The 12575-nt window shown below is 41.5% G+C and overlaps 1 protein-coding gene across 11 annotated transcripts in view; it reads left to right on the top strand.

Annotated features, from left to right (window-relative positions):
- Positions 1–12575, top strand: part of kif21b (kinesin family member 21B) — a 370384-nt gene that overhangs the window by 249464 nt on the left and 108345 nt on the right. For all 11 annotated transcript variants that reach the window (XM_061984919.1, XM_061984922.1, XM_061984923.1 and 8 more), the window contains 2 exons: positions 1633–1681; positions 2078–2316. In XM_061984919.1, coding sequence (XP_061840903.1) covers positions 1633–1681; positions 2078–2316 — 288 coding nt within the window. The remainder of the gene's footprint in view (positions 1–1632; positions 1682–2077; positions 2317–12575) is intronic.

Here is a 12575-nt window from a genome sequence, read left to right on the forward strand (position 1 = left end):
CAGTCAGATTTACAAACATATGAACCCTAAAGAGTATCTTATTCACCATTTGATTGGCAGCAGTTAACGGGTTATGTTTAAAAACTCATACCAGCATTCTTCCCTGCTTGGCACTCAGCATCAAGGCTTGGAATTGGGGGTTATTAAATCACCAAAAATTATTGCCGGGCGCGGCGCCGCTGCTGCCCACTGCTCCCCTCACCTCCCAGGGGGTGATCAAGGGATGGGTCAAATGCAGAAGACAAATTTCATTACACCTAGTGTGTGTGTGACAATCATTGGTACTATAACTTAACTTTAACTTTACACAGACAAACTGTAGCACACAAAAAAGCACATTTAATTAAAAAGACGTTATTATGGTCTTACCTTTACTTATAAAATAAATCCATGAGCCGCTATTGTGCTGGATTAATGCAATCCCTGACGAGAGTGTTATATCAACTAAAGCCCTCACTTAAACTTTCCACATGCAAGATTGAATCTATTTAAAAAAGTGTAACCCAGGGTTTATAAATGTCGCCTATAAGGTATGAAACTACAAAATAACAAACACGGAGGCTCCAGTTTACACAAGGACCACTTTATTTACATTCTTTCAAAAACTTCCGCTCCACTCCGTGTCGTCACTTCCGCTCTTAGCGCCTTCAAAATAAGAGCTCAAGGCATATACTGTATAACAGCGCATAACAGGAACTTAACATCACAAAGAGGAAAGCCCATAAAAATAGGTTACAAAAGTTATTTAATAAGAAGCCAAAAAGTGCAAAAACAATAATGTTCGTGTTGGAGGAGTTGTGAATTAGGTACACCTGCAGTCTGCAGGTGTACCTAATGTTGTGGCCCTGCAGTCATTCACAACTCCTCCAACATGAACATTATTGTTTTTGCACTTTTTGGCTTCTTATGAAATAACTTTTTTAAATAGATTCAATCTTGCACGTGGAAAGTTTAAGTGTGGGCTTTAGTTGATATAACACTCCCGTCAGGGGTTGCCGTGCATTCTACGGCGGGGGTGCAGGAGGCGAGCCTCAGCCAGTGCGTCTTTTGCAGCCGTTTTATGATCGCTCAGCACAAGAAATACTTTACACACACACAGTTGTTGACAAAATACACTGTACATTATATACCTCAGCTAACTAAACTATGGAAATGTATAATATAATTCATATAGCAATACGGTCTCACTGCACAGCAGACCAGCAGTTAGCCAAGTCCGCAATCCATGTTGAGGCACAACGCAGTGACGTGCCTCAACTGGCTGCTGTTCACCGCACCGTCTCTTCTCAGTATTTGAACGGCAAATGTGAAAATTCAGCGATTTTAAATAAAAATAATCTAAAACGGGTGAAGTTAAATGGAAAATAACTTTATAGTATAATCACTGGATACATATAACAATTTAATTAAAAAAAAATATTTTTACATATTTTTTTTTCCATGATAGCAGGTGAGGCCCTGCCTCTAGTGACTGCACGTCACTGATATATATATATATATATATATATATATATATATATATATATATATATATATATATATATATATATATATATATATATATATATATACACACACACACACAATGCAATACACAATATGCAGAAATCTCCCCTTTCTCTCATCTTGCAGTGTCTCTCTAATGAAGGAATCCAACAGCCAAGATGATTTCAAAATAAAGGTAAGGCTGGTTATGCGCTGGTCGTATTCGTGTACATTTCAATTATATGCAGCATTACTTAGTTATCCAGACTAAAATAAAATGTTTGCTGTATGTTAGAAGTTTATGACATGGTATATTGTCGTGAAAGGTTTGGCTTCACCATTTGGAGATGTAATTTATTTTGAATAATGCAATTGTATTATTAACCAGAAGGTGGCAGTGTAAGCAAACATCCATGACTTGCTTTTGTGTGTGACACTCAGGGAAATAATTTCCAATTTGACACACATTCTCCATCTTTTACTGTTTTCTCTCCAGATTTGTTAGACTACATCGATATATATATATCAAAATCATCTTTTTTGTGTGATTTTACTGTTAATGTAACGCACGCGGTTCACACCTCCCACGCAGACGGAACCTCGTCTGTCAGCTCAGATAAAGGCGGTGTCGGCTGAGTATCTGGGTCCCACTCTGGAGCCCCAGTCGGGCGGCAAGCATCAGCAGATCACCAAGTCTCTGGCATCGCTCACTGACATCCAGGAGGACGGTCTGAGCACGGCTACGGCCAGCCTGGGTCTGTCTCTGCGCGACCCCTACCACAGGGAACGTGCATCACGTACCATCAGCTTGCCTATCCGGGGACACACCTTGTAAGTCACCCAACGTGATGCAAAGAAACACTACACACAATCCAGAACCCGAATCACGGAATTTTGGAATCACAGTAACACATCAAATTCAGACCTACAGTGCATCCGGAAAGTAGTCACAGCGTTCACTTTTCCCACATTTCGTTATGTTACAGCCTTATTCCAAAATGGATTAAATCCATTTTTGTCCTCAAAATTCTATAAACAATACCCCATAATGACATTGTGAGAAGGTTTGAATTTTTTATTTTTTTTAAATGTGTTGGTTTTCATCAAGGATGGGTATGTAGATTGTTGCATTCATCTTAGTCTAGTCAGGGAGGTGACCAAGAACCCCATGGTCACTCTGTCAGAGCTATAGCATTCCTTTGTGGAGAGAGGAGAACATTCCAGAAGGACAACCGTCTCTGTGGCAATCCACGAATCAGGCCTTTATGGTAGAGTGGCCAGACAGTAGCCAATTTTTCGTAAAAAGTTTCAAAATGCACCTAAAAAGACTCTTAGACCCTGAGAAACTAAATTATCTGGTCCGATGAGACAAAGATTGAAGTCTTTGACGTGAATGTTAGGAGGAAACCAGGCACCGCTCATCACCAGACCAATACCATCCCTACAGTGAAGCATGGTGGTGGCAGCATCATGCTGTGGGGATATTTTTCAGTGGCAAGAACTGGGAGACTAGTCAGGATAGAGGGAAAGATGAATGCAGCAATGTACAGAGACATCCTGGATGAAAACCAATGCTTCCAATCCAACCTGATAGAGTTTGCGAGGTGCTGCAAAGAGGAATGGGCCAAACTGCCCAAAGATATGTGTGCCAAGCTTGTGGCATCGTATTAAAAAAGAACTGAGGCTGATTTTTTTGCCAAAGGTGCATCAACAAAGTATTGAGCAAAGGCTCTGAATACTTTATGTACATGTGATGTTTTTGATTTTTAATACATTTGATCAACAAATGTTTGAAAAAAAAGGTTCACATTGTCATATGTAGAACTTTGAGGTCAAAATTGAATATATTCCATTCCATGGAAATAAGGCTGTAACATAACAAAATGTAGAAAAAGTGAAGTGAATACTTTCCAGATGCCCTGAAAGTCTTAAGTTTCAAGTTTCAAGAAAAAATGGCTATCTTTCAATTTTTCCAATGAGGGGACACAACAATTCAATCACATGATTTGGTTGCATACCACATATGCCCCACTTGACGCAACCCTCCCTGGGGCAACCATTAATAGAAATCCTTGATGGCTGGGTGTCAACCTTCCTAAAAAAAAACCTACAATAAATACTACAGTTTATACAGTAGGTGAAATAGTTTTATTTATTGCGTTTTTTAACTAACCAGAAGAATCTGCAAATTTAACAGAGGCTGGCCGTCAGGGTGCGTTCTCGTTGTAAATCTCTAGACCAGGGGTCGGCAACTCAAAATGTTGAAAGAGCCATATTGGACTAAAAAGACACACAAAAAACAAGTCTGGAGCCGCAAAAAACGAAAAGCCTTACATAAGTGTTATAATGAAGGCAACACATGAGGTAAGTGTCTATATTAGCTGTATTAGCCTACTATCAAAATGACTTTAAAAGTCTTATATAAGTGTTATGAAGACAATACATGATGTAAGTGTTATTAGTGGGGATGATGTTTGATAAGAAATTATCGAGTTCGAGCCTATTATCGAATCCTCTTATCAAACCGATTCCTTATCGATTCTCTTATCGAGTCCAGATAGGTTGTTGTATATGGAAAAAAACACTATTCGGTTTAACAAATCACTTCACATTCTCTACTGCTCGCTACTATAGTATTACCATATCTGAGTTATTGTGCAGAAATGTGGGGAAATAACTACAAATGTGCGCTACATTCGTTAACCGTGTTACAAAAAAGATATATAGATATAGAGAACATACAAACACTTTATTTATTGAGTCAAAAATATTAAAGTTCGATGATTTGGTAAAATTGCCAATAGATGATGTGGAATTAAATTATGGACTGGATTAAGTAAAGGAGTTAAATATTGTACTGATATGATCCAGTTTAAGAGGTTGTTCAAATGAATAGTGCTTACAAAGTACAAAGAAGAAGAATTATGAGAAATACTTTCAACCTTATTGAAAATAAGATATGCTTCATCTCAGTATGTTAATAATGACTAAATTAATTAATTACATATTACAAAACTGTTGTATATACTAATTCACAGATATTTTATTATAAAAAGGTCAGTAAATGATGTATATATTTGTAAACGCTCTGAAGTGGGAAAAGGGTAGGATTAAATAAGCTTTACTTCTTCCTACTCCTGTAAAGTGAAATGATATGAAACTGTGATGTATTATGATGTGGTCGGATCATGTTTTGTTTAGTTATGTTCTGTTAGTTTTAGACTTCCTTAGTTGTTTTGTGCACTTCGTGTGTTTGTTTTAGTCACCATGGTTGCTTGTGATTTTCACCTGCCTTGTACGCGCACCTGTTGCGCATCAGAGACTCTATTTAAGCCTGCCTTTTCCGGTCACTCGTTGTGGCTTCATTGTTTGCATTTGCAACAGTTACGTTGGCATTCTGGTTTTCGAGCTCATGTTTCCTGTGCTAAAGTTTCCTTAGCTTCTAGTATTCCTGTACTAAGTAAGTTTTTGCTTTAGTTTCTCGTGCGAACGGCACACTTTCCTTTTGTTTCGTTCCTGTCTGTTGTAATGTGTATGATTTATGAGAAATAAATCATCTCCTACCTGCACGCTTTCGTCCGGAGCCGTCAGTTTTGCGTCCCGGGAACGTACCGCAGCACGCTACACCCCACCGTGACAAATGACTGAGCTACGTGACGTAATTTCTTGTGAATTCTCACAGGGCATTCTGGTCGGGACGGGATTCGTTCCCAGGGGTTCGAATAAAGAACCAACTCTTTTTCTTTACTATAGTGGTCTCGATAACGGGTACCGGTTCTCAAAAAAGGATTTGAGTCCGAGGACTCGGTTCTTTTCTTATCGAACAACCGGGAAAACCGGGTTCGAGCATCATCCCTAGTTATTAGCTATATTAGCCTACTATTAAAAATACTTTAAAAGTCTTATAAGTGTTATAATGAAGGCAACACATGATGTGTCTATATTAGCAATATTACTATCAAAATTACTATATGTTGCAGGCTGATGCTAATCTTCGTGGACAGAAATGTTAAAATGTAATATTTATTCTACATATTTTTAACATTGGAAAACATTAGTACAACTTCTCAGAGGGTGAGATAACTGAGAAGTTGGTGACGAACCCCAAGATGCAGAGATGACAGGCGGTGTACAAGAAAACATGGTTTTAATGTTAAAAAAAAAAGCAAGGAAAACACGAACCAGAAACCAGGAAACAGCAAATAGGGACAGGATCCAGGGAATAGCTCACAGCATTGAAGAAACAGGCAGTCCACAGCATACAGCAAACAATACTCCAGCACTGACCGAAGGGCAAGGCAGGTATAAATAGCAGCTGACTGATTGACACCAGGTGTGGCCAGGTGCCAATCAGTCGCAGCTGAGGGGAACAGCGCGAAAGGGAGGCAAGCAGGAAACTGAGCAAAAATAAGAACGCTGACAGGAAATTACAAACAGATGTAAAACTAAAACATAACCAAAACTGTCAGTGACAAGCCTGACAGTAGCCCCCCTTCCAATAACGGATACCAGACGTTCTGGAAAACCAGAAGAGTCACGGGAGGGCGGAGGGAGGACGAGGCGGTGGGGCACCAGGCCTAGTGTCCCCGCAACCAGCGGGGAAGAGTCAGGTGGCGGCGGCGAGTTGAATGCCGCCGCAATTGGCGAGGCGGTCGCCCACAGAATGGCCACATCCGTGGCGGACGAGAGGACCGCATGCCGGCGCCTGATGGCCGACCGTGCGTCAGGCCAGCTGGAGGTCGCGGAGGCGACGATGCTGTAGACGCTGGCGAAGCCGTGGGGCAGCCCGCTGGCGACGAGGAAGACAATGTCATCGGTGTGGGCGGAGTCAGCGACGAGGAAGACGATGTCGTCGGCGAGGGCGGAGTCAGAGCAGCAGGCGGCTCGTCTGTTGGCGTGGGCGGAGTCAGAACAGCAGGCGGCTCGTCTGTTGGCGTGGGCGGAGTCAGAGCAGCAGGCGGCTCGTCTGCCGGCATGGGCGGAGTCAGAGCAGCAGGCGGCTCGTCTGCCGGCGTGGGCGGAGTCAAAGCAGCAGGCGGCTCGTCTGTTGGCGTGGGCGGAGTCAAAGCAGCAGGCGGCTCGTCTGTTGGCGTGGGCGGAGTCAAAGCAGCAGGCGGCTCGTCTGCCGGCGTGGGCGGAGTCAAAGGGGCATGGGGCTCGTCTGCTGGCGTGGGCGGAGTGAGAGGAGCATGGGGCTCGTCTGCCGGCGTGGGCGGAGTCAGAGAAGCAGGCGGCTCGTCTGCCGGCGTGGGCGGAGTCAGAGCAGCAGGCGGCTCGTCTGCCGGCGTGGGCGGAGTCAGAGGAGCAGGTGGCACGTCTGCCGGCGTGGGAGGGCTCACCGGGGTTGATGGCGTCCACAGGCCCCCGGGGGTGGATGGCGGTGTCTGTAGTCCCACCGGGGTGGATGGCGGCGACTGCGGCAGATCCACTGGAGTTAGAAGTAGCTGTGCCTCCCCAGCTACTCATAGCCCCCCCTCAAGGGACGGATCCAAGACGTCCCCAAAGAAGGCCACAGACGACAGGGATGGGTGGGAGGAAGCTTAAAAGGATTCATAACATTTCCTCCATTCCGCCATCGTTGCCAGCATCCCTTCAAGCCTCTCCGCCATAGAAATCTCCGCGGGGTTCGTATTTGGCTGGAGTATTCTGTCATGAAGTGGTGGTGACGAACCCCAAGATGCAGAGATGACAGGCGGTGTACAAGAAAACATGGTTTTAAAGTTAAAAAAAAAGCAAGGAAAACACGAACCAGAAACCAGGAAACAGCAAACATGGACAGGAGTCAGGATCGTCAACGTCAAAACTAGCTGAACTGTCCTCATTTTCAGTCGCCCTACTGACACGCACACATTGTCACTAGCCCTGTGGTGCACTCGCAGTTTGAAATGACACAACTCCCTAACTTTAACAGCCAGGTCACTACAATGATCAGGAATAAAAAATAAATTCTACTTTAGCTTGTCAGTTATTTTTGGTTGGTTGAAGTATATTTCGAACATGTGTACAATTTCAATATGATAAATTACATATTATCGTTTTTATTTACAGCATGTCCAAAAAGGAGTGGGTAGAAGCGAATATTATTTAATCCTACCCCTTTTCTATATCATAGCAATTCCAGTACTAACAAATGTTCACTTCCTGTTCATTTGTACATAATTTACATCAATTCATTCTGAATACAACCGTTTTTTTACGTGACGCAACTTCATAAACCAGTTATGATTCACATAATGAGATGAATATACAAACCCTGTTTCCATATGAGTTGGGAAATTGTGTTAAATGTAAATATAAACAGAATACAATGATTTGCAAATCCTTTTCAACCCATATTCAATTGAATGCACTACAAAGACAAGATATTTGATGTTCAAACTCATAAACTTTTTTTTTTTTTTTGCAAATAATAATTAACTTAGAATTTCATGGCTGCAACACGTGCCAAAGTAGTTGGGAAAGGGCATGTTCACCACTGTGTTACATGGCCTTTCCTTTTAACAACACTCAGTAAACGTTTGGGAACTGAGGAGACACATTTTTTAAGCTTCTCAGGTGGAAATCTGTCCCATTCTTGCTTGATGTACAGCTTAAGTTGTTCAACAGTCCGGGGGTCTCCTTTGTGGTATTTTAGGCTTCATAATGCGCCACACTTTTTCAATGGGAGACAGGTCTGGACTACAGGCAGGCCAGTCTAGTACCCGCACTCTTTTACTATGAAGCCACGTTGATGTAACACGTGGCTTGGCATTGTCTTGCTGAAATAAGCAGGGGCGTCCATGGTAACGTTGCTTGGATGGCAACATATGTTGCTCCAAAACCTGTCTGTACTTTTCAGCATTAATGTCGCCTTCACAGATGTGTAAGTTACCCATGTCTTGGGCACTAATACACCCCCATATAATCACATATGCTGGCTTTTCAACTTTGCGCCTATAACAATCCGGTTGGTTCTTTTCCTCTTTGGTCCGGAGGACACGACGTCCACAGTTTCCAAAAACAATTTGAAATGTGGACTAGTCAGACCACAGAACACTTTGTATCAGTCCATCTTAGATGAGCTCAGGCCCAGCGAAGCCGACGGCGTTTCTGGGTGTTGTTGATAAACAGTTTTCGCCTTGCATAGGAGAGTTTTAACTTGCACTTACAGATGTAGCGACCAACTGTAGTTACTGACAGTGGGTTTCTGAAGTGTTCCTGAGCCCACGTGGTGATATCATTTACACACTGATGTCGCTTGTTGGTGCAGTACAGCCTTAAGGAATCAAAGGTCATGGGCTTAGCTGCTTACGTGCAGTGATTTCTCCAGATTCTCTGAACCCTTTGATGATATTACGGACCGTAGATGGTGAAATCCCTAAATTCCTTGCAATAGCTGTAGAAAATGGATGGATGGATGTTCAACAATTTGCTCACGCATTTGTTGACAAAGTGGTGACCCTCGCCCCATCCTTGTTTAGCATTTCATGGAATCTACTTTTATACCCAATCATGGCACCCACCTGTTCCCAATTTGCCTGTTCACCTGTGGGATGTTCCAAATAAGTGTTTGATGAGCATTCCTCAACTTTATCAGTATTTATTGCCACCTTTCCCAACTTCTTTGTCACGTGTTGCTGGCATCAAATTCTAAAGTTAATGATTATTTGCAAAAAAAAACTGTTTGTCAGTTTGAACATCAAATATGTTGTCTTTGTAGCATATTCAATTGAATATGGGTTGAAAATGATTTGCAAATCATTGTATTCCGTTAATATTTACATCTAACACAATTTCCCAACTCATATGGTTTGTATAATTTTCATTAAGTTTAATACGTTTGTCATAATTATTCCTTGTACTTTGTAAACATTTGTAGTTTGAACAGTTTCTTAAAGTGGATCATGTTAGCACATTGTTTGATTTATTTGTTTAACCTATTCCATAATTTAATTCCACATACTTATATGCTAAATGTTTTAAGTGTTGTACGTGCATACAAATGTTTTAAGTAACATTTTTCTCTAAGGTTATATTTTTCCTCTGTTGTAGAGAATAATTTTTGGGTACCTTTGTGCATAATTTTAGCTGTTTGCAAAATCACCAAATCATTGAATTTCAATATTTTTGATTCAATAAATAAAGAGTTTGTATGGTTTTACACAGATACATAGAAGGCAATGTATTTTACATAGTAAATCCCGCCCTCTCACGGCTTCTAATTACGTACGTACGTTAGCACATGCACGCGCATTAGCTTTAGGTGTTGCTAGCTAATAATAGCAATTTGGATAGCTAGTGTTAGCTGACATTGAATGTATATTCTATCATAACAACATGACTGAAAATTGTTCGTTGCTTCTCTTGGACTGTTTTTGTATGTGTGCACACGACCCCTGGCGTACTTGTTGACAAATCATTTTATCCGGGCTGGTAAAACATGTTTATTACATAAACTTAGCAATAGTGAAAAATATAGACAATTGTCAAACAAATGTGTACTACTACTAATGGTAACAAACTAGCCGGTGGTGTTGTTGCTTTGCAAAACGTGTGAGCAAGTCGCAAACAGCCCCTTTAATCTTCGAGGAGAACCTAGTGTCGACAATGCTGTGGGTACTTCCTGAATCTTTCAAACCACACATCGCTTGTTCGTTGCTGTCTTTGGACTCATATTGAGCTCGCAAATCTAGAAAAATGTTGTAAAATAGCAACAAAAAAAAACACTTCAACGCACACAAAGTAGCACTGTAGCTAGCAGCAGCTTTGTTCTGACTAAATGAGCAGTGAGCGGGATCAGCCCACCCACAATAAATGTGCTGTCAGGCGGAAGATGGATGGATAAAACGTTTGTACACCAAAGCACGTGTTTGTTCACATTGTGGTCCGTTAATGGAAAAGTTTGTACAATGAGGGGTTTGTAAATAGAGGTTCCACTTAGGGCTGGGCGATATGGCCTTTTATTAATATCTCGATATTTTTGGGCCATGTCACGATACACGATATATATCGCGATATTTTGCCTTAGCCTTGAATGAACACTTGATGCATATAATCACAGCAGTATGATGATTCTATGTGTCTACATTAAAACATTCTTGTTCATACGGCATTAATATATGCTCATTTTAAATTTTCATGCAGAGAGGGAAATCACAACTAAGTCAATTTAGCAAAACTGTATTTGTTAAACAGTTACTAAGCAGTGGCACAAACATTCATGTCATTTCCAGAACAGAAAGTGCAAGATTGTCAGAGACATTTTAAAACAAGCTCTTAGTGCACTTTTGTGCATGATGTCACTAAGATGACATATCAGAACAACACTAAATTAAAGTGCACTTTTGTACAGAATGCCATTACAATAGTTTAAAACAAATAAAGTGCACTTTTGTGCATGATGTCATACAAGATATTTCAAAAACTGTCAAATAAAAATGAGCTGCATAATAGGAAATCAAATAGTATATGTCCTTCGTTCTGTGGTAGGTTCCTGCGGACGTTCCTGCTATTTTTTGTAGCAACGCTTTTGTCGCATAATTGTTCAACATATTCCCGCTTGAAGCCAAACCACCGCCAGACGATGGACCGTGCTGTTTTTCTTGGGAATTAATTCTTCCTCCATTTGTTACCAGATTCGCACCTTCTTTCTCTCGTATTACCACTCGCACCTCTCCGCTAGCATCACAGCTAATGTTATCATGCCGCTACCTCTCTGCTCGGGGAGGACGTGTGACGTTGCACATGTGACGTATGTAAGAAGGTGCGCTTGTTTATGACTCTGTGAGAAGGAGAGACAAGAAAGAGGGAGAAACGCCTGTCGTGTAATGCCCGCAGCTAAAAGCAACTGTGTGAGAACATATACTCGAATATCACGATATAGTCATTTTCTATATCGCACAGAGACAAACCCGCGATATATCGAGCATATCGATATATCGCCCAGCCCTAGTTCCACTGTATGTCTGAGGAGTTGAATCAGAGTAACTGGACTTGGGCCTGAATGAGAAGCGAAACATCTTCAAACGAGTCCAGCTGCCCTGAATCAACTCTCAAGATTGCAACTCAAAAATATTAAAATGCACAAAATAAATGTTCCCTCTGATCAACCCAGTAGGTCAACACCAAACAAGTTGAATAATTACAATTTAGTCACTTTCTAATCCCAAAACTCAAACGGGAGGGAGACAGGAGAGAAGGGCAGAATACGTCAGGTTCTCGGGGAAAACAACACAGACGGAACTGAGAGAGGCTTACCTTTGTAAATGTATAGTTACGCTTCCCGTCTCATGGCAGCTTGATGCTTTGGTGGCTTCATGCTCTTCTTTGCCAATACTTCACTGCGCACAACACAGTGAGGTTCCTCTTCTCGATTCTCCTCAGTATAGGAACATAGATCATTTGTATGGGCTATGCTCAATGAGCATAGGCGTACACTAACAAATACTACCAACAATACTTTCGAAAACTAGCTGTATAACAAATCCTCTTTCGAGTAAAAGCGCAAACTTGTGTACAGTTACCGTATTTTCTGGACTATAAGCCGCGCTGGTAGACGCATCAACACATTTTTGAAAAAAAAAATATATATATTTTCCATATACAGGTAAAAGCCAGTAAATTAGAATATTTTGAAAAACTTGATTTATTTCAGTAATTGCATTCAAAAGGTGTAACTTGTACATTATATTTATTCATTGCACACAGACTGATGCATTCAAATGTTTATTTCATTTAATTTTGATGATTTGAAGTGGCAACAAATGAAAATCCAGCAGATGACATGGCACCCCAAACCATCACCCAACCATGCAAATTTTGCATTTCCTTTGGAAATCGAGGTCCCAGAGTCTGGAGGAAGACAGGAGAGGCACAGGATCCACGTTGCCTGAAGTCTAGTGTAAAGTTTCCACCATCAGTGATGGTTTGGGGTGCCATGTGATCTGCTGGTGTCGGTCCACTCTGTTTCCTGAGATCCAGGGTCAACACAGCCGTCTACCAGCAAGTTTTAGAGCACTTCATGCTTCCTGCTGCTGACCTGCTCTATGGAGATGGAGATTTCAAGTTCCAACAGGACTTGGCGCCTGCACACAGCGCAAAATCTACCCGTG

The sequence above is a fragment of the Nerophis lumbriciformis genome, linkage group LG23 (assembly GCF_033978685.3).
Source record: "Nerophis lumbriciformis linkage group LG23, RoL_Nlum_v2.1, whole genome shotgun sequence".
Lineage (NCBI taxonomy): Eukaryota > Metazoa > Chordata > Actinopteri > Syngnathiformes > Syngnathidae > Nerophis > Nerophis lumbriciformis.